We start from the raw sequence: 22,288 nt of genomic DNA on the forward strand, positions 1-22,288 counted from the left end.
AAGAAAGAAAGAAAGAAAGAAAGAAAGAAAGAAAGAAAGAAAGAAAGGATAGGCCACTTTCTGAGTACCTATTACTACAAGGCACTATGAAAAGCCCTTTTATTAGCTTTATCTCATTTAGTCTTACAGCCTCTGACATCAAATACAAGAGTTACACGAGGTGTATAACAATTCTTCAAACACTGGGAATCTAGCCTCTAAGGGTTTCCCAAGTGTGAAAACACAAAACCTGCAAATTACCAGATACCTAGAATCCCAATCCTCAGAGGTACTTGGGAGCGGAGCCGTTTCGTCTTCAGGGCTTTAAGCTGATGTAAACGATTCCAGATGGTCTGCTCAGCCTTCTCCCTATAAAGATCAAAAGAGGTAGAACTGAACCTGAAAATAAACTGGAGCACAAGCTAAAAGAGTAGGACAATGGAAATAAAATAAAAACAAACTTCAACCCTTTAAATGAGTATCTATCTTTTAGGTTAAGGGAAGATAGGCAGGGAGCCAACTAAAGAAGCACCACTTGCTGTAATTCACCCTTCCTGCATACGTCCAAACCTGACAAGCCTTTGAGTCAAACTCAGAAACAATCTACTTCACAAAGCCTCGTAGAGAGTTTGTCCACCCTTTAACTTCCCTATCACTTTAACTATACTTTTCCCTGTAGTTAGCAACTTCTCTTTTATTGTTTGATTTTTTACATAGTGCTTTCTGCCAGATGTTGGAGCTATTTGTGTGTCTGCCTTAGTTCCCATATCAGACCAAGCTCCTTAAAGCCACGTTCCAAGGAAGATTCATTTCTGAATGTTCCAAAGCCATGTAGTTCAGTGTCTTATAGCAGAAACACTCCAAACAAAAATGTTGGATTATATTAACACTAAGGAAAACATTAACACTAACATGCCTTGTACACAGAAACAAAGTAAGAAATAGTATGTTCACTTCTGATGGATGCCACCATCTCTGCACTGACTGCACCCTAACCCTTATGATGTGAATTACATCATAAACGTGCCATTACCTGCAAGAGAAACCTTGGGAAAAGTTGGGTGCCTCAGCATACCCTCAGTTTCCTCATCTATAAAACAGGTTTGATAACAGCACCTATCTCATACGGTTGTTGTGAGAATTAAATTAGTTAGTGCATATGTAGTGCTCAGCACAGGACCTGATACACAGTACATGCTCAGCAAACATCAACCGAGTTCTATCATTGCTATCTCCACTGTTGTAAAAATCACAAGTCCACTGACTCATCTCCACAGGTCCGCCAGCCTGGCACTGTTAACTCTGGCATTAAATATATTCACTCTCTAGGTAAAGAACAAACTCTCACCTGATAGAACATGTGACAAGGAGGATCACATCAGCCTGAGTGGAAAGCAAGGGAAAATTATGATCTTTGAAATCTGCCTTGTAGAATCACTATCCATTGCCCTTTTTTTATTACTCTGGTAAAACATACATAACATAAAACTTACCATTTTAACCATTTTTAAGTGTACAGTTCAGTAGCATTAAGTACATTCACATTATGCAACCATCACCACCCTCAAGCTCCAGAACCATTTCATGTTCCCCAACTAAAACTCTGTACCCATTAAACACTAGCTCCCCATTCCCCTCCACCTCCCAGGCCATTTTTAACTTAGTTCCTTGCCTAAAAGGGAGCACCACCATAGAAGTTTCAAAAATAACTGGAACAAAAATACACCTTAGTTCCATGCTACACACTTTACTCAAGGGAACTCACTCTCACCAGGCCATACCCTATTTCTTTTTTTTTTTTTTTAAAGATTTTATTTATTTATTTGAGAGAGAGAGAGAATGAGAGACAGAGAGAATGAGAGGGAGGAGGGTCAGAGGGAGAAACAGACTCCCTGCCGAGCAGGGAGCCCGATGCGGGACTCGATCCCGGGACTCCAGGATCATGACCTGAGCCGAAGGCAGTAGCTTAACCAACTGAGCCACCCAGGCGCCCCAGCCATACCCTATTTCTGAAGCTGCATCTAAAAACTGGCACAAATGCAGAGTCTCACCCAGGCCCAAAAAACAATAGAAGCAGAAAATGAATGTACCTCTTGGAGGTTCCTGGTCCGCAAGTAGCCACTCTTCTGTAAGACAGACCAGGCTATCTCTGTGTCATTCACATTCATCTGGCAGCCGTAGGTCTCCAGATAGACTGCAATGAGAGGGGGATTCCACAGTAGGCAGACTAAAAGGGGCCACATATCTCAAAAGGTCTCCTTCCCAAATGCCCTAGAAACATCTGAGGCAACTGGTTATCCACTAAATCCCCTGTTGCCTTGGGGCGCCTGGGTGGCTGAGTCGTTAAGCGTCTGCCTTCGGCTCAGGTCATGATCCCAGGGTCCTGGGATCGAGCCCCACATCGGGCTCCTTGCTCAGCGGGAAGCCTGCTTCTCCCTCTCCCACTCCCCCTGCTGTGTTCCCTCTCTCACTGTCTGTCTCTGTCAAATAAAATTTAAAAAAAAAAATCTTAAAAAAAAAAAAAAATCCCGTTGCCTCAATTCTAAGACACCATTAAGTTCCAGGTCTACCCCCAAATTAATGACAGCCTTTCAGAACAAAAGAAATCCTACATTATACACATACATAATTATAGGCCATATCATTTAAAAAATAGGAGAGGGGCGCCTGGGTGGCTCAGTCATTAAGCGTTTGCCTTCGGCTCAGGTTGTGATCACAGGGTCCTGGGATCGAGCCCCGCATCGGGCTCCCTGCTCCGAGGGAAACCTGCTTCTCCCTCTCCCACTCCCCTTGTTTGTGTTCCCTCTCTCGCTGTGTCTCTCTCTGTCAAATAAATAAATAAAATCTTTTAAAAAAACAAATAAAATACAGGAGAAACATGCACCTGAGAATCAACGCGATGTGTTATAAAAACAATTAGAAAAGGGAGGACTAGCTGATAGTGTTGATTATCAACTTGGGGGAAAATTTAAATCCACACATTACACCCCTCCTTCTCACAAAGAGGTTCTCCAACCTCTGAAGGGAGCAGCAGTGGCCAGAGGGTACACAAAGCCATAAAATAAAAATGAGGTAACTTCCTACAGTAACTTCAAACAAACATATTAAATGAAAGCAAGCACTGGGGGGCCTAGCTGGCTCAGTTGGTAGAGCATGCAACTCTTGATCTCCAGATTTTAAGTTCAAGCCCCATGCTGGGCACAGAGATCACTTAAAAATAAAATCTTTTTTTTTTTTTAAGATTTTATTTATTTATTTGACAGAGAAAGAGAGCACAAGTAGGCAGAGAGGCAGGCAGGGGGAGAGGGAGAGGCAGACTCCCCGTGAGCAGAGAGCCCAATGTGGAGCTCGATCCCAGGACCGTGGGATCATGACCTGAGCTGAAGGCAGATGCTTAACCGACTGAGCCACCCAGGTGCCCCTAAAAATAAAATCTTAAAAAAAAAAATCTTAAAAAAAAAGAAAGAGGGGCGCCTGGGTGGCTCAGTTGGTTAAGTGACTGCCTTCAGCTCAGGTCATGATCCTAGGGTCCTGGGATCGAGCCCCGCATTGGGTTCCCTGCTCAGCGGGAAGCCTGCTTCTCCCTCTCCCGCTCCCCCTGCTTGTGTTCCCTCTCTCGCTGTGTGTGTCTCTCTCTGTCAATTAAATAAATAAATACAATCTTTAAAAAAAAAAGAAAGAAAGCATGGCTGTATTATGACGTAAAACACATCTGCATGAAGTTTTAAGAACATCAATTTCATACTCTGGCAAGCCCTTTGAAACTAAATTCCTACATCAACTCCTCTCCAACACATTTTAATCAACAGACCCAAATAAAGTCCAAATGAAGTTAAAATTTAATGACAAAAAATCATATGAAAACCAACATAAAACAGCAGTAATTTATAAAAAAAAGAAACATCAGGGTATTCTTAAACCTTCCTTGGCTCACTTTCCTTGTCTAAAAATAAAAACACCAAGGGTCGCCTGGGTGGCTCAGTGGTTACGTATATGTGTATGTGTATATGTGAAGATACGTATTATAGCATTACTTATAAAACTTTTGAAACAATTTAATGTCCAACTAGAGGGGACATGTACCTCATAGTACAGCACAATGCAGTATTTTATACCAATTTTTAAAAATTTAATTACAAAGGGGCACCTGGGTGGCTCAGCGGGTTAAGCGATCCAACTCTTGATTTGGGCTCAGGTCATGATTTCAGGGTCATGAAATGGAGCCCTGCAAGGGGCTCTACACTCAGCAGGGAGTCTGCTTAAAGATTCTCTCCCTCTGCCCCTCCACCAGCTCACATGCACATACATATGCTCTCTCTAATAAATAAATAAACCTTTAAAAAAAAAAAAAAAAAGAGGGGCGCCTGGGTGGCTCAGTCAGTTAAGTGTCCGCCTTCCACGCGGGTCATAGTCTTGGGGTCCTGGAATGGAGCCTGGGATGGAGCCCCACATCGGACTCCCTGCTCAGTGGGGAGTCTGTTTCTCCCTCTCCCTCTGCCCCTCTCCCCCCTCACACTTGTGTTCTCTGCTCTCTCTCGTGCTCTCTCTCAAATAAATAGAATATTAAAAAAAAATTTTTTTAATTTAAAAAAGAGGATGCCACTCCCCCCTGCTTGTGCTCGCTCGCTCTCACTCTCTCTCTCTGACAAATAAATAAAATCTTTTTAAAAAATTAAAAAAAAGAAAAAAGAGGAAAAAAAATCTGTTTAAGCATAAAGAATGAGGGGCACCTGGGTGGCTCAGTTGGTTAAGCGACTGCCTTCGGCTCAGGTCATGATCCTGGAGTCCCTGGATCGAGTCCTGCGTCGGGCTCCCTGCTTGGCAGGGAGTCTGCTTCTCCCTCTGACCCTCCCCCCTCTCATGTGCTTTCTCTCTCTCATTCTCTCTCTCTCTCAAATAAATAAAATCTTTTAAAAAAAAAAGGCATAAAAAATGAATTTTTTTTTTTTAAGATTTTATTTATTTATTCATTAGAGACAGAGAGAGAGAGGCAGAGGGAGAAGCAGGCTCCCAAGCAGCAGGGAGCCCGATGCAGGACTCGATCCCAGGACCCTGAGATCATGACCCGAGCCAAAGGCAGACGCTTAACAACTGAGCCACCCAGGCGCCCAAGAATGAATTTCTACATCACCAATTTTGAAAGCTGTCTTATGATTTAAGATGATCTAAAAATTAGAACAGAGATTATAGGGTTTCCAAAGATAACCAAAGAGAAGACTCCCCAGGACTTCTACCCACCCTAGTCACATGGACCAAAAATACAAGTTTCTTTTTTTTTAAATTTTATTTATTTGTTTGAGAGAGAGAGGATACAAGCATGCACAAGTGGGGAAGGGGCAGAGGGAGAGGGAGAAGCAAACTCCCCGCTGAGCAAAGAGCCTGACGCCGGGGCACGCCTGGGTGGCTCAGTCAGTTAAGCGGCTGCCTTCAGCTCAGGTCATGGTCCCGGGGTCCTGGGATCAAGTCCCACATCGGGCTCCTTGCTCAGTGGGGAGCCTGCTTCTCCCTCTGCCTCTGCCTGCCTCTCCCCCTGCTTGTGCTCTCTCTCTCTCTGACAAATAAATAAAATCTTTAAAAAAAAAAAAAAAAAAGAGGCTGACGCCGGGCTTGATCTCAGGACCCTGAGATGAACTGAGCCAAAGTCAGACACTTAACTGCCTGAGCCACCCAGGCACCCCAAGTTTCTTTTTTTTTTTTTTAATATTTTATTTTTAAGTAATCTCTACACCCAACATGGGGCTCGAACTCACAACCCTGAGATCAAGAGTTGCACACTCCACAGACTGAGCCAGCCAGGCGCCCACAAGTTTCTTTATATTAATGTTACTTGATGAAGTCTGACAATTCCATAACCTAGCAGGCTTCCCACACTATTAACCTTCCAAAGCTGGGTCTGCAATAAAAGAATAATTATGAATCAGGTTGTGGATGCTGGAAAGGAACAAAGCAGGAAGTCTGAAGAAAGAAGAAAAGTAAAACCAACCTTTTCTTTGCCTCCCTAAAAGTTCATCCACTGTAAGATAGGGGGGTGGGTCCTCCATGTCTGGTTTCTCTTGAGGAGCTGAAGCACTTCTTAAAAAATGCTGAAAAGTCGGCCCACTGGCCAGCCTAGAGCTGAAATCCTTCCGAACTCCATCTTCCTGCTGCCTCTCTGAACTGGGACATGCAGTGCTGGGGACACTACTATGTGCCCTGCAGGTCCTGAGCAGCAGCCAGGACACAGAAGCCAAGGGCCCCCACCTCTGTGTTTGCAGGACACACTGCAAAGGATGCATGGCACTAAATCAAAGCCCAAAGTCTGCAAAAGAATAACAGGTATCACCAGCATTTATTGAACACCACATACAGGGCAATGCTATAAGTACTTCCAGTGTATTAATACATTTAATAAACAAAAACCCAAGAAGAAGATAATATTATCCCTATTTTACAAGTAAAAACAAAACAAAAACAAAAACAAAAAAACTGTGGCAACTTGCCCAAGATCACACCAAGGAGTGCCAGAGGTAAGATACAAATCCAGGTAGTTTTCAAAACAAAGGGGTGGTAGAGATGAGATGAGATGGTGTGACAAAGTAACAAAGAAGCACCTTGTGCCAGCAATAGTTTCAAGAGCATTAAATCTTTACAGCAATCCTCAGCAAAAAGACAACAGACAGTACTATTACCCCCACTCAGAGATGAGGAAATAGACACAGAGAGGCTGAGGAACTTACCTAAGCTCCCACCTAAGCAACAGAGTCAGGACTCAAATGAAGGTCTATATGACCATAAAGCCCGTGTTCCTAGCCGCCTTGCTACGTTGCCTCCCACTACTATGGAAACCACTTACTATCTGAGAGCATCTTCCTTTGAGTTCCTTCAAATGGAAAGTATCTAACATGGGGCACCATATGTCTGATCAGTGACTCCTACCCTCCAAGAATCTCGAGTTACGGTCTTCAAACTTTCTACCCAGACCCTGTCACACATAGCTGGGGGATGGAAAAGAGCACAACCTTTATAGAGGGCAATTTGCCACTTTCCATCAAAATTACAAACACACAAACCCTTTGACCAAGCTGCTCCATTCCTAAGATATTTATCTTCCAGACAGTCTTACATGTACAAAATGACCCATGTGTAACGCTATTCAATGCCACAGTGTTTCTAACAGCAAAGGAATGGAAAAGATTTAAATGTCATCACAAGGGGACTAGTTAAATAAGTCGTGGTACATCCATGCAATGGGATAAAATGCAACTGTTAGAAAGTAAGGCTGTATCCATACATGACAAAAACAAGGAAGCAAAGTGCCCAATACTATCTATAGTATGCTACACTTTAATCTGCAGGGGAAGGAGCACAGGAATATTAACGTACATACTTGTAAATGAACACAGTATCTCTAGAATGCGTAAGAAACAGTGGTTGCCTCCCAGGAAGGAACCTAGGTGACTCAAAGTACAAGAGATGGAGACACACTTCCCACCTCACATCCTTAACAGACGTCAGGATCTCCAGCCTGACTGCCCCATTCTAGTCATACCATTTTTGTACTGATCTTCACTAGCTTCTAGGCTTTTATACACTCTGTTCCCTCTGGCCGGTGTATCTTCTCTCTGACTCAGCCAACTCCTATGCTTTTAGGTCTCTGCTTCCTCCTAGAAGCCTGTCCTGGCCACCATTCTCAAAGTCTAGGCTGGGGTCCTCCTGTAGGTTCCCAAAGCCTCCTTCTAATCCCCATCTCAAGACTCATCATACTTGGCTGTTAATTACTACTTACACTTGTGCCATCCCTTACAGGCTGGGAGGTCCCTAAAAGCAGGGAATAAACCTCATCCATTTCTACATCTTCAGCATCTCTCATTCAGTAACTGGCTCATGGTAGGTGCTGTACATGTAAAATGAGCACATGTAGCCTTTTACCCCTCTAACTCGATCACCTGCTGTATATGCTACCAGCACTTTAGGCAGGAGCAATGCTAACCTATATTCAAGTATCAGAGAACAGACCTTTAAATGTGAGCTTTAAATCACGCTTTTCCGGGCACCTGGGTGGCTCAGTCGTTAAGCGTCTGCCTTCGGCTCAGGTCATGATCCCAGGGTCCTGGGATCGAGCCCCGCATCGGGCTCCCAGCTCCACAGGAAGCCTGCTTCTCCCTCTCCCACTCCCCCTGCTTGTGTTCCCTCTCTCGCTGTGCCTCTGTCAAATAAATAGAACCATAAATAAATAAATAAATGAATGAATGAATGAATGAATGAATAAAGTCACCCTTTTCTGCTCCTTGCTTGCTGTGTGACCTTGGGCAAGTCAAATTCCTATCCTGAGCTGCCAATTCCACATCTGTAAAATAAAGATAAAGGTAGTACCTATGTCCCAGAGGCATTGTGAGAATTAAAGAAGATATTAAAAACCCAACGCAGCGCACGCTAAGTCTTCAGTAACGGCACACTTGCAGCCCGCACTCCCTTTCATGGGAGACACAGAGCACTCCTGTTAAGAACATGGACTCTGGAGTCACAGTCGGCCCCAACTGCTGCCTAGCCCGTTAACCCTGGGCACCTGGGGAACTTCTTAAATTCGGGGAGCTTCCATTTCTCCATAAGTAAAATGGGGATAGTACCTATCTCTGTGTCTGCTGTGAGGATCAAATGTGATAATGCAAATAAAATGTTTGCATTGCACAACGTAGGAGCCACGGTGGGGGGGGGGGGGGGGGCCTGAAAACTTGGTAGTCCGTAATACCGACGAGACAGCAGCCTCATCTCAACAGAAGTAAACCTAAGCGGTAAAACATCCCAAACAGGGGGCGCCTGGGTGGCTCAGATGGTTAAGCGTCTGCCTTCGGCTCAGGTCATGATCCTGGAGTCCCTGGATCGAGTCCCGCATCGGGCTCCCCGCTCAGCGGGGAGCCTGCTTCTCCCTCTCCCTCTGCCTCTCTCCCTGCTCATGCTCTCTCTCTCTCTCTCTCTGTGTGTGTCTCAAATGAATAAATTTAAAAATCTTAAAAAAAAAAAAATCCCAAACATTTTGTTGGGGTGGCTACAATGCTTCAGGCGCGATGCTTAGCGCTTCCCATGGATTACGGTATTTAATCCTCACGGCAACATCGTCAAGCAGGTTCTATCACCCCCACTTGACGCGTGACGAGGCTAAGGCTCGGGGGGACAAGGGGGGTGACGTGCCCAAGGTCATAGGCGAGTAGGCAGCGGGGCTGGGGCGCGAACCCCGACAGAACGACTCCAGGGCCCGCGACATCCTCCCCTTCAACACCAAGCACTTGCGGGGCTCCGCCGCCCTCCGGCCCCAGGCACCGATCGCCTCCGCCCGCCGCGCCGCTTACCTCCCGCAGCCCGAGCGCCCAGCATCCGGCAACGGAAGCTCGCCTCAGCCAGCCGGGATGCCGCCTCAGCGTTCCGCCGCCGCGCGGGCACACGAGCGACTTCCGTTCCCCCACGGCTTCCGTCCGGGACGTCCCAGCGGAAGTGCTTCCCCCAGTACGGTCCGGGTGGGTACCGGTTCGCGGCTTTGTGAAACCGCTGCTGCGCTGACCCGAGGGGTCGCCCCTAGCCGTCCTGTGGCAACCGAGTGCTTGGAAAGGAGTGAGTGCGAACTGATGTGCTTTAAACGTAAAACACACACCGGATGTCGAAGAAAGAGTGCGGAGGAGCTCATCGATCATGTTTATATTGATTACGTGTTGAAACAATATTTAGGATATACTGGGTTAAATGAATATAATTTAAATTGGTTTCACCTGTTTTTACTTTTTTAATGTGGCTACTGGGAAATTTTAAATGGCATACGTGGCTCACGTCCTCTTTCTACTGGACAGTGCTGAGCTGTAGGTTAAAGACTTCCCATTCCCTGTTCCAGCCTGGACCCCCCAGCCCCCGGGGTGGGAGTTACAGACCCATGGTTCGGTTGCATAAGGGGCACCTCCTCTTGGGTATCTAATGACTGACCCTAACTTAATACAGAACTCTTGGGCGCCTGGGTGGCTCAGTTGGCTGGGTGACTGCCTTCGGCTGGGGTCATGGTCCCGGAGTCCTGGGATCGAGTCCCGCATCGGGCTCCCTGCTCGGCAGGGAGCCTGCTTCTCCCTCTGACCCTCTCCCCTCTCATGCTGTTTCTCTCTCTCTCTCTCAAATAAATAAATAAATAAAATCTTAAAAAAAAAAATACAGAACTCTTCATTTCCATACTCTCATCCTCACCCAAAACCTGTTCCTTCCCAGTCTAGACCATCTCAGTAAATGACCCAACCATCCTCCCAACACTAGGAGAAATGGAGGAGTCTTTTTTTTTTTTTCCTCTCCCTCAAACTCTACAACCTGTCAGCAAGTCCTGTCAGCTCTAACTCCAAAATGTCTCAAATTTATCCACTTCCCTTGCTATAACTCTGGCCCAGGCCACCTTCATCTCATCCGACACTACTGCGATAGCCCGCAGTGGTTTCCTTGTTTCCGCCCCCCTTGTCTCCTACAGACTATTTCCCATAGGGAGCCTAAGATAATTTGTTTGGGACCCTTGGGTGGCTCAGTCGGTCAAGCCTCTGACTTCTGCTCGGGTCATGATCTCAGGGTCCTGGGATGGAGCCCTACATTGGGCTCCCTGCTCAGCGGGGTGTCTGCTTCTCCTTCTCCCTCTGCCTCCCCGCACTCATGCTCTCTCTCTCCCTCTCTCTCAAATAAATAAATAAATAAATAATCTTAAAAAAAAAAAAAAAGAATGTTACCATGGTGGGCATCTGGGTCTTAATTCTGTTGGGGAGTTCCAGGAAACAGTGTAGTACACACACCCCAGAATTATTTCATCCAAGAGGAGAGGAAGCTAGAGTAGTTCTATGTTAGCAGTCAGGGTGGAAATACACTCGTATGTGTATTAGTTCCTCAGCACTTCTGCTCTGTCTGTGCACGGAGGTCTGTGGTTTGGAAGAAAGCCCGTGTGTCAGTAAGATGTGGACACTGGCCCCAGCACTCTGAGTCAGTAAGACTCTGGGGGCCCTGCTGCAATGACTTGTTTGACTCCTCATTAGAACTCTATGAGGTTATTAGTGGCCCACTTGAAGGCAAGAAAACTGAAAATACAAAAGGTGGTCACATGCTGAAGCTGGCATAGTGCATGGCAGAACTGGGATCCACCCACAGGCTGGTCTGACCCCACAGCGCTATTCTTACCACTGACTAAGTGAAAGTCAAACTGGCTGGGTTCCCATTGAGGCTCTGACACCATGATAGATAGCCAAGGCCAAGTGAATCACCCCTGCTGATTCCCAGTTTCTTTGCCTATAAAGTGGCTGCTATGTGGAGAATGCACTGCATTGGGGGTAAGAGGATGCAGAGACAAATAAGGAGAGCATTTAGGAGGCTGTGGCAGTTGCCCAAAGATCGTTGAGTCCAGGACCGTTGTGCTGTCTTGGGGCAGTGAGGATGATGGAAACAAACCTGGATTTCAGGAGTTTGAGACACTGGAATTAAGCTCATACTCTCTTCTTAGATAACTGCTGGGTGGCCAATTCAGTCAAAAATACAAAGGCCAGAAACTGGATTATGGTTCTTAATTTTTACTGTGGCTTTTCCAGGTAACCTAGAATGTGATCTGATCATTTGGGGTAATTATCAGTACCGTGAGGGTACAACGTTTCAGAATTCCTGGAAAACGCTTAAACTCAAGAGACAAGTTCCTGGACACTCTGGGATCTAAAGACTCCAGTTGGAGAAATATTCAGGTTTACTGTGAAGTTTTTTACTGCAAAGGGAAGATGTCCTATCCTAACGTGGCCCCGGGGGGGCACCTCTGCCACACAGAGCCCCACTATGGTGGCAGCACCTGCATCCAACATGAGTTATGTTGAGGAGGGGGATGCCTTCCACACTGCCAAGGGTGACAATGCCCCTTCTCCTTCCCTGGTGACCATCAAGCACGGGCCCTGTCCTTCCATGCATACCAACTCCGTTTCAGGTCCTGCTTATGGTATCATCATGACCCTTCCCTCTTTACTCTCAGTCTTGTCCTCTTAGGGTCACAGGAGAGAGGAATTCTAGAGCTGGAAGGAAGCCAATGTGAGAGGGTTTCAATGTGAGAGTCAGGGAAAAGTTAGGGTTTGAACCCAGGTCTCTAGGGCTCTTAGAACTGGTTTTCAAATCCGGCCCTTCCCTTAGCAGCCCCATAGGGAGATGTCACCTTCCCCCTCTGTGGGCAGGGCAGGAGGCTGCAATTCTGATTGTTCATAGAATGAAGCTGGCAGCATGAGGGATGTTCTGTTATGCTGGCACCCCCAACACACACACACACACACACACACACAGCTGTGCCCAACATCCCCTACTATCCTGCCCTACACCCATACCAGCCCACATGGGGAACCAGGGACCATTTCCCACCACCCTCCCCATAACATCTCACCACATTCCAACCACAAGGGTCTACTTTCAGTTGCCATGTTGTAGAGTCTTGAACAGTGATGTGTCTTGGACAATGAAGGTGATGAAAATAAACCCTCCTCCTCAGATTCCAGGAGTTTCGAAGCCCCTTTGATCCATCTCACCCCAGGATCTCTCACCTGGGATGCCATTCCCCCTTCCACCTAACTCTTACTGGTTGGTAATAGTTCCGTTACTGAGCTATTATTCCTCCCCTGCCCTTTCTCCACCAATGGCTCGGCTACAGGACTTGTTTTGGCCAATGGAATGAGAGAAGACATAATGCAGACAGAGGATGTAACCGTGCTTGTGCAATTTGCTTGTCTTTGAACTACAGTGACTTGCCAGGAGAAGAGAACATGCCCTGAGAGCTGATGTCCCTTCATCCTGGGCTCCAGGAAGAACACAGAGTAGACTTGAGCCCAACCCATAGCCTGCAGCAAAGCCACCCAGCCAAGCCCAGCTTATAATGATCAAGCTGCAGTCAACATGCAGCCCCAGGAGCATGAAAATAAATGCTTGTGGCTGTGGGTTGGGTTGGGCTCCCGCACCGCGCCCCCCCCCACCCCCGCCCATAGCATTACAGCAGTAGGAGCTGATTTTTAGCATACTCCTTTAGATGAACATTAGCTCCCATGTCTCCTTCTGAGAGAAACCTCCCCTAAACCCCTAGAGTAGGTCAGGTCCCCGCTGGGCCCTCTGCTATCTCCATGTCTGCTTAATCTGTATCACACATATGATTGTGGGAGATCTACTGGATTTCAGTTCCCTGTGCATGGGGACCTGTCAGTCTTGTTCTCAGCAAATCAGCTCCTGGCCCCAAGAACTAGCACAGAGAAGGCATGCACTAGATATTAGAACAGTGAATTGACAGATGGATGGGCAGATGGATGGACGCATAGGCAAGGCTGGAGTATCTCTGCTCACCTGCATCTCCCCAGGCTTCCAGAACTAGCTCTGGCTCTGGCTTGTTATGCGACTTCACAGAACAAGGGCCTCAGTTCCCTCATGCAAAGGCTTGCTTAGAACTGCTTAGTTCTACAATAGCCACCAGCCACATGTGGCTACCAAGCACTTGATATGCAGCTACTGTGAATGAGGAACTAAATTTTATTTAAATTTAATTCATTTTAATTTAAAAACTGACAAATTCAATTATTGGAAAATTGTAGTGCATTTGGAACAACTTGGCCTGTGAATCTACTTTTTTCAACTATAAATTTTATGAAATATATATATAAATCAAGAATTTCCAATTGGGACGCCTGGGTGGCTCAATCGTTAAGCACCTGACTCTTGGTTTCAGCTCAGGTCATGATCTCAGGGTTGTGAGATCCAGCCCCATGTGCTCAGCATGGAGTCTACCTGAGATTCTTTCCCCTTCTCCTCCCTCCCCCTCTGCTCCTCCCCCTGCTTGCGCTCTCACTCTCTAAAAATAAATAAATAAAATATTTTTAAAAAAGAATTTCCGGGCGCCTGGGTGGCTCAGTTGGTTAAGCGACTGCCTTCGGCTCAGGTCATGGTCCTGGAGTCCCTGGATCGAGTTCCGCATCGGGCTCCCTGATGGCAAGGAGCCTGCTTCTCCCTCTAACCCTCCCCCCTCTCATGTACTCTCTCTCATTCTCGCTCTCTCAAATAAATAAATAAATCTTTAAAAAAAAATAAAATAAAAAATAAAAAAAGAATTTCCAATGAAAATTTGGCACCTAAATAGAGATGTGCTGTAGATATAAAATACACACCAGATTTCAAAGAATTAGTATTAAAAAAAAGTAAAACATCTCAATAGATTTTTATATATGTGAAGTGATATTTTTGACACATTGAGTTAAATAAAATATATTATTAAAGTTATTCTCAGGGCACTTGGATGGCTCAGTCGGTTAAGTGTCTGCCTTGGACTCAGGTCATGATCCCAGGATCCTGGGATCCAGCCCTACCTTGGGGTCCCTACTCGGCGGGGAGTCTGCTTCTCCCTCTCCCCACCACTCACTCTCTCTCTCACCAGCTCGCTCTCTGTCTCTCAAATAAATAAAATCTTTTCAAAAAAATAAGGGGCACCTGGGTGGCTCAGTCATTAAGTGTCTGCCTTCGGCTCTGGTCATGATCCCAGGGTCCTGGGATGGAGTCCCACATCAGGCTCCCACAGGGAGCCTGCTTCTCCCTCTCCCACTTCTGCTCCCCCTGCTTGTGCTCTCTCTCCCTCTGTCAAATAAATAAATATTTTTAAAAAATAAATAAACATTAAAAAATAAAATCATTCTCACCTCTTTACATTTTAAAATGTGGCTACTAGAAAATGTTTAATTACGCATGTGGTTCACATTACATTTCTAATAGATAGTGCAGGGCCAGGATGTCTCCAAGGTGCACATGGCTCTGAAGCAAGAAAGACCTCATTTGAATCCAAGCTCAGACACCTCAGAGCTGTGTGACTTTGAGCAAGTCACGTTCCCTCTCTGAGCCCCAATTCCTGCACCTGTGAAATAGAGATCATAGGTGTGTGGTGAAGATCCAATGAAGAGGGCGCCTGGGTGGCTCAGTCGGTTAAGCGTCTGCCTTCAGCTCAGGTCATGATCCTGGAGTCCGGGGACAGAGTCCCACATCAGGCTCCCTGCTCAGCGGGGAGTCTGCTTCTCCCTCTGACCCTCACCCCTCTCATGCTCTCTCTCTCTCTTTCTCATTCTCTCTCTCTCTCTCTCTCATTCTCTCTCTCTCAAATAAATAAATAAAAATCTTTAAAAAAAAAAAAATCCAATGAAGAAACGTATGCAGAGTACCTGGCAGACAGCAAGCACTCATTACTGTTGTCACTGATTTTCTGGACAATGCCAGCAAGTAGAGAGTTATAAACGTGGCATACTCACATCCAGCCAGCACATTACAGTTCTAAAGAACATTCCACAAAGCACGTTCCAAGTGTCCTCTCTCCTGCAGGAAAGGAGCCTGAGGCTCTCTATGATGTTTTTTAAATAGGCCCACAAATTCTCTGACATTCCTTTCTTCAATAAATGGAGCCTAATTGCCCTCCCCTGGAGTGTCAGCTGGGCTTAGTGACTCCCTTCTAATGAACAGAATAAAGCAGAACTGACAGTCTGAGATATCCAAGACTGGCTCATAAGAGGCATTGTGGATTCCTCTCAGCTCTCTCTTCTGTGTCACCCACTCTGGGGGAAGCCAGCTGCCTTGTCACGAGCACACTCAAGCAGCCCTATGGTTAGGTCCATGGGGTAAGGAACTGGGGCTTCCTGCCAATAGCCAAATGAGTGAGCAATATTGGAAATAGAGCCTCTAGCCCCAGTCAAGCTTTCAGATGAGTGCAGCCGCAGCCAATACCTTGATTGCAACCTCATAAAAAACCCTGAGTCAAGAACATCCCAGCTTGGCCTCTCACATATTCCTGATCCACAGACCCTGAAAAATAATAAACATTCGTTGTTTAAGCTGTTAGATTTGGGGATAATTTGTCACACAATAATAGATAACAAATACACTTTCTTTATGGCCCTGTGGTTAAAGGTCTGCTCTTCTCCAGGAAAAGAGCCCCGGTCCTGGGTCTGGTCCATCTTGGGACTACGGGGGCCACCAAAGAATCCAGAGGCCAAGGCACAAACCACCAACACTAGGCCAGGCTGCCTACGCGCTCACAGGCCATTTATTTATCCAAGAGGAAGGAGGAGAGAGGATGAAGAGGAAAACTGATGCCCCAGGTGGTGGAGCTGAGGGGAGAAATGAACAGAAAGGTTCCTCCTCTTTCTCTTGCCATGGACCCCCAGGAACTCCAGCTTCAGATGAGGGCTCTGAGGGTGGCTTTGGGGCCTCCAGGAGGCCTGGCAGTTGTGGTCTGGGGTCAGGATCCCCACAGGGGCAGGTCCCAGGCTCGGAATGGCTTTTGTGTACACAAAATATCTCTCTGCAAAAGGCACTGGTGGGGGAATGGTGGGGCAGCTGGGAGGTTACCCCATCACAGGCAGGATCCACTGTGTCCTAAGTCTGGATCCCAGTCCCAAGACTATCCCCAGCCTCCCTTAGAGGCTGGGACTTTGCACTCTTATTCCTTTCCGCTCCCTTCCCTCAGCCCAGTGGTGAGCAGGCAGTCAGTGGAGGGCCAGGTCGGGCCATGTGGCAGACACCCTCTCTTCAGGGCGAGTGCATCCGGTGACCTCTAGGCCAAAAGCCCCAGGCGGGTGACTTTGGCCGAGAGGAAGGAGTGGATGATGAAGACCATGGTTTTGGGGCACGAATGCAGGTCCAGCTCCTGCAGGGTGGATGAGAGAAGGGTCAGGAGCCCCATCCAGCCTGGCCTCCAGGACAACATGGCCCCCCGCCCCCTGCACTCACAATCTCTCCTTCAGCACCCCCGAAGTCCAGGAAGAGGAGGCTGGCACCATCATCCGAGGACATCTGCAGCTTCTCAAAGGGCTGTCGAAGCAGCACGGCTCGGGCGGCGCCGGGCTCTACCGCCCACAGCGTGAAGCCCTTGTCGATGTGCACGGAGAGGCTGCAGGGACGGCCGTTCCACGTGCAGGCTGCGGGGGCGGGGGGGGGGGACAGGGACTGCTGGCACCTCAGAGACCACGAGCCCCGTGTCCGACCCTCGCCAGCAACTCCACGAAGAGGGCTTGGATACCACTTGGGATGGGAAGCTCACTGCCCAGTGTGCCATCTGCACATTCACCCTGCATCGAGTTGCCCCACCCTCAAATACAGAAAAACGGGCGCTCAGAGAAACTATGCCCCACTTCTAGTCCCACTTCCAGCAACACCAAAAGTGGAAAGGGAAAGCTGAAACTCTGCCATGTTCAGAAGGCCCACTCCCTCACTCCCCATAAAGGTATCAGTAGACCCACCGAGCATGGCCTTGGAGACCTTAGAGACCTGTAGAATTGCCCAGTTAAATGTGAATTTCAGATAAGCAATGGATAATTTGGACATAGTTACACTAAAAAAGTATTCGTTGTTTATCTGAAATCCACATTTAAGTGGGTGTCCTATATTTTATCTGGCAACCGTACTCCAAAAGCCATCTCTCACATCTCCCCCCCCCCCCCCCCCGCCTCAGTGGAATCACAAAGCCAGGGCAAGTAAACCCGGGGAAAAGGGACTTACTACGTGCTGGAGCACCTGCACACCCAAAAGAGAGAGTTCTTAGGGACCCTAAAGCCCACTTTATATCCCCCTCCTGAAGCACCCTGAAGAGGGAAGTTTGAATGCCTCTGGGGGTGAGAGGCTCATCACCAGAGAGGCACTCCCAGACCCACCCAGCCCACCTGTAGACACCTCCTGCACACCCTCAGCAGCCCGGTGACAGCCATCCACCAGTTGGCGGGTCCAGGCGGCCAGCTCTTGTGGCGACTCCACACTGAACAGGCGAGAGTCCACACCATGACGTGTGCCCGTGCGCAGGGCAAAAGAGAGCTCTGCATCGTAGGGCACCGCACCCTTGGAGGGGCCTGAGTACACCAGCCTAGAGGCGGGGCAGGGGGGAGAGGGCTAAGTGTGAGGTCTCAGACAGTGGGGAATTAGGCCAAGGGGGTGCTGACCTGGGAAGGGACCCTGTGACTCCTTTACCACCTCATCAGCGAACAGGACTTCCAGCTGTGCCCTGATAGCCTCACAGGAGCCCACCTCCTGCCACCCTACCCCCTTGTTCCCTCAGCTCCAGCCATACTGCTGTCTTCAAACATACCAGGCACATTCTTGCCTCAGCACGTCTGCACATACTGTTCCCTCTGTCAAGTGCGCTCTTCCCTGATGGCCTGCATGGCTCACTCCCTCACTTCCTTCAGATTTTGCTCAAACGTCGTCTCCTTTGAGAAGCCTTCCCTGTCTAAAATAGGCACTCACTAGCCTTACTTTTCATCATGATACCAGAAATTATACTTATTCTTTATTTGTTTCACTTGGTTTTTGATTGTCTTTTTCACCAAAATATCATCTAGGATATAAATTTTTGTCTAATTTGTTCACCACTCTATTCTCAGCAATTAAAGCAATGCCTGGGGGCGCCTGGGTGGCTCAGTCGTTAGGCGTCTGCCTTCGGCTCAGGTCATGATCCCAGAGTCCTGGGATCGAGTCCCACATCGGGCTCCCTGCTCGGTGGGAAGCCTGCTTCTCCCTCTCCCACTCCCCCTGCTTGTGTTCCCTCTCTCACTATGTCTCTCTCCGTCAAATAAATAAATAAAATCTTTAAAAAAATAAATAAAGCAATGCCTGGCATGTAGTAGGTGTTCAATAAACATCTGTGACCTGAATTAATGAGTCACTTGATTAGTGTGGCAATCCATGACCTGCTCATTCCTGGTAGACAGCTGGCTCCTGACCCACGGGCCAGAGCCCCATCCAGAGGAAGAGACATGAGCAGCAAGGGCCCAGGCACTCAGTTCGATTCCCACTTGCATGTAACCTTGGGCAGCTTACTCCCCCTCCCTGCGCAACAGACTCGGAGCTCTGGCCCTTAGCCCTCTTTGCTCCTCACTCCACACACTGTCTCATAACTTCAGCTACCCACTAGAGCTGCTGCTGACACCCAGTTTCCCATTTTCCAGCCCAGAACTATAAACCCACAATTCCCCAAGATTCCTACCCAAGCTCCCTATCCATCCCCCACACAATTTGCACTCAACTCAGCATCTTGCTCCAGCCTCCCCGTGTTGCACTCCCACCCCTAGTCCCACTGCTCGCCCAGACACAAGTTCCAAACCTCCCATTCATCCATTCATCCTGGACACCTCCCTCACCCTCCCCATCTGGCAAGCACTAAGCCCAGTTAATTTTACCACCCATGTGTCTTCCAATGCAAATGCGGCCTTTCTTCTCCATCTGCTGCCTCCACCCACCTCCACCATCTCTCCTGCATGACTACACCAGCCTCCCAGTTTCCATTCTGCCCCCTCCAGTGCATTTTCCACGTGGCAGCCACAGGGATTCTTCTAAAACTTAACCCAAGTCGGCACGCCTGGGTGGCTCAGAGGTAAGCATCTGACTCTCGGTTTCGGCTCAGGTCATGATCTCAGGGTTGTGAGATCAAGCCCCGCTCCAGGTTCCGAATTCAGCAGGGAGTCTGCTTGGGATTCTCTCTCTCCTTCTCCCTCTTCTTCTGCCCCTCCCCCTGCTTGCTCTCGCTCTCTCTCTCTAAAATAAATAAATAAAGCGCACCTGGGTGGCTCAGTCAGTTGAGTATCTGCCTTCCACTCAGGTCATGATCTCTGGGTCCTCGAATCGAGCCCCCGTGTAGGGCTCCCTGCTCAGCGGGGTGTGGGGAGGGCCTGCTTCTCCCTCTCCCTCTGCCCCTCTCCCCTTCCTGCTCTCTCTTGCACTCTCTCATAAATAAATAAAATCTTTAAAAATTAAAATAAGTCTTTTTAAAGAATCTTTAAAAATAATTTTAAAAAAATTTTAAAAAACAAATACACAACACAGGTCACCTTACTCCCAGGCTAAAACCCTTCCACTCTGCCACAACTCTTAAGGTAAGGCTACTAGCATTCCTTAATCAGGCAGGAGAAGTTCTGCAAGATCAGGCCCTGCCAACTCCCTGTCTCATTCTCTCCATTTCCTGTATAGAGTCTACATCCTGAGTCTACTCAGAGCTCTATGAACACCCTAGAGCCCTTAATACTTCTGTACCTTTGACCCTGTTGTTCTCTATATTTAAGATGCTCTTCCACTCTTTCTTAAATAGCAAACTTCTACCCATTCGTCAAAGTCCAGCTCAATAGCACCTCCTGCTAAAGCTTTCCCCACCAGGCCAGGCAGAGTAAAGGGGTTCCTACAACTCTGCGCTATGAAGGCTGTTCCTAGGTCAGACTGTTGGGATCAGCTCCCTGTCCCCTGAACCATGCTGCACAAATCTGGGCAGAGTAGGTGTCAATCAATGAGTGCCTAGTGGGACGTCACACCCTTCTCTTGCAAGCCCCCATTTTACAGATGAAGAAACTGAGGCCCAGACAACATAGAGACTTGCTTCAGGTCACCTGGGAAATAACTCAGGGCAGAGTGAGGCTGGAATCCCCCACTTCTGAGGCCCATTGAGAGCATCACCCCCCAACCTCTGGGTGAGACAGACACCCCTGCCTGCCCATGGATACCTGGTGGCAATGAGGGGGACAGTACGGGCTGGCTGGCTCAGAGCCTCACGGGTCTGGGGTAGGTGGCAGTAGAGAAGCAGCTCCTTCTCGGTCAGCAAGGCCAGGGTGGGTGCTGTGTCCCCACTGGGCAGCTGCAGGGGGCAAGGCAACAGTGAGGTGGAGCAGAGGGGGCGGGGGGTCAGAGGGCCAGGGTGGAGTGGGATGGTGCATGGGAATGCGGTTAGCTCCAGAGGAAGGGTCGAGGTGGGGGACAGAGGCCTGGCCCAGCAGGCACCTGCTCAGTCAGCCAGCCCATCTGCTTGATGTCCTGGCTCCCAGCTGTGCCCGTGGCTGCCAGCAGTGCCTGCAGCTCGTCCTTGACCCGAGGCATCAGAGCGTTGACCTGGGCCTGGACAGCAGCTGCCCACGACTTTGCACTAGCCTCATCCTTGGCCCTCAGGAAGAGGGTGTCTTGGCCATCTGCTGAACAGATCTCCAAATACCTGCAGGCACAAACAGAGCGGAGGGGAGGACCGGTCTACTAGGCTGCAGCTGCCCAACCTTGAAATCTGGCCCAAAACCCCATTCTCTGCAAAACCTGGAGAAACCGCAGGGTATCCATGAGACAATCAGGAGCGACACTCACTGCTGGGGCTCCAGCCACAACTGGGGCTTCACGGGGTCTAGAGACAAGAGCCTATGACATATACACACATAGGCATATACATACAAATTAAACACATACGCACACATGTGTGATAGGAGCCAAAATCACTGTGTGAGGATTCATGATCTTGCTTTTTTTCTCCTGGTTTCTAAAGAGAAGGATTCTCCTGCTGAGCCAGCTCCCAGCTTCTCCCTTGTGGCACAGGACCCACATGATACACTAATGGGGGCGGGCAGAGAGCACGAAAACTGAGAGGTCAAGTCAGTCTACATAAAAAGAGCTGGAGGGGGGAGCCTGGGTGGCTCAGTCATTAAGCATCTGCCTTCGGCTCAGGTCATGATCCCAGGGTCCCCAGGGTGCTGGGATCGAGCCCTGCATCGGGCTCCCTGCTCAGCGGGAAGCCTGCTTCTCCCTCTCCCACTCCCCCTGCTTGTGCTCACTCTCTTACTGTCTCTCCCTCTCTCTCTCTGTCAAATAAATAAATAAAATCTTAAAAAAAAAAAAAAGAGCTGGAGGAGGGGGAAGGGAGGGAGAGAAAAAGCCATATGGACAAGTGTGGGGGAAGGGTTTCAGGGAGGTATCAAGAGGAGCAGTGACAGGGAAAGGATTTTAAAACGTTATGTGGACCATTAAAGATTCACTCCTCTTTGCCCTTTCTGTCACAGAGGAAGTGGGGCAGAAGGTGGAGGATGGCTCACACAATACCTATCCCAACCCCTTTCTCCTCTGCCCCCCTCTACTGCAGAACTAGGAAGCAAAATACTTGAATTCCCACCTCCCTTGCAGCTAGGGCTGGCCACCATGAGATATAGACAGAAGTCTCTGGGGGAGGACGTCCCTTCCCAAATGAAGGTAAAACTTCCCTAGATGGGGTGGTTACTCTCCAGAGATGGCCTCCACCAATTCCATCCCTCCCTGTCCACACAGTCCACTTTTCTCATCAAGAGTTGAAGCTTATTTCTCTTCTCCTTGATCTTGTAACTTGGTTTGACAAATAAAATATGACAGAAGTAACATTCTGGCATTCCCAAGCCACCATGAAATCTAAGTCCCCTGGGACCAATCAAACAAGGCACATAGAAAGGCCTTATGGACAGAGGAATGCTTAGCCGGTCCCTGGCTGTTCCAATCATTCCAGCTGAGGCAGCACCATGGGGGCGAAGCA

At 48.2% G+C, this 22,288-nt stretch overlaps 2 protein-coding genes across 3 annotated transcripts in view; both read right to left on the bottom strand.

The window, feature by feature from the left end:
• The window catches only part of CDK5RAP1 (CDK5 regulatory subunit associated protein 1), a 37,377-nt gene extending 27,986 nt beyond the window's left edge, over positions 1-9,391 (bottom strand). The window contains exons 1-5 of one of the 2 annotated variants that reach the window (XM_035006111.1): positions 9,306-9,391; positions 5,963-6,277; positions 2,070-2,173; positions 1,328-1,362; positions 248-348 (exon numbers count right to left, since the gene is read on the bottom strand). In XM_035006111.1, coding sequence (XP_034862002.1) covers positions 248-348; positions 1,328-1,362; positions 2,070-2,173; positions 5,963-6,254 — 532 coding nt within the window. In that variant the 5' untranslated portion in view covers positions 6,255-6,277; positions 9,306-9,391. Of the gene's footprint in view, positions 1-247; positions 349-1,327; positions 1,363-2,069; positions 2,174-5,962; positions 6,278-7,974; positions 8,079-9,305 lie in introns of those variants that run through there. The other variant, XM_035006110.1, reaches the window with a different exon arrangement.
• A 6,613-nt stretch (positions 9,392-16,004) lies between these two features.
• Positions 16,005-22,288, bottom strand: part of SNTA1 (syntrophin alpha 1) — a 28,429-nt gene continuing 22,145 nt past the window's right edge. Inside the window, exons 4-8 of the mRNA XM_035006113.1 lie at positions 20,752-20,959; positions 20,478-20,608; positions 17,658-17,854; positions 16,729-16,916; positions 16,005-16,645 (exon numbers count right to left, since the gene is read on the bottom strand). Coding sequence (XP_034862004.1) covers positions 16,553-16,645; positions 16,729-16,916; positions 17,658-17,854; positions 20,478-20,608; positions 20,752-20,959 — 817 coding nt within the window. The 3' untranslated portion in view covers positions 16,005-16,552. The remainder of the gene's footprint in view (positions 16,646-16,728; positions 16,917-17,657; positions 17,855-20,477; positions 20,609-20,751; positions 20,960-22,288) is intronic.

This window comes from Mirounga leonina, unplaced genomic scaffold (genome assembly GCF_011800145.1).
Source record: "Mirounga leonina isolate KUSES-001 unplaced genomic scaffold, KU_Mleo_1.0 Mir_150, whole genome shotgun sequence".
NCBI classification, from domain to species: Eukaryota; Metazoa; Chordata; class Mammalia; order Carnivora; family Phocidae; genus Mirounga; species Mirounga leonina.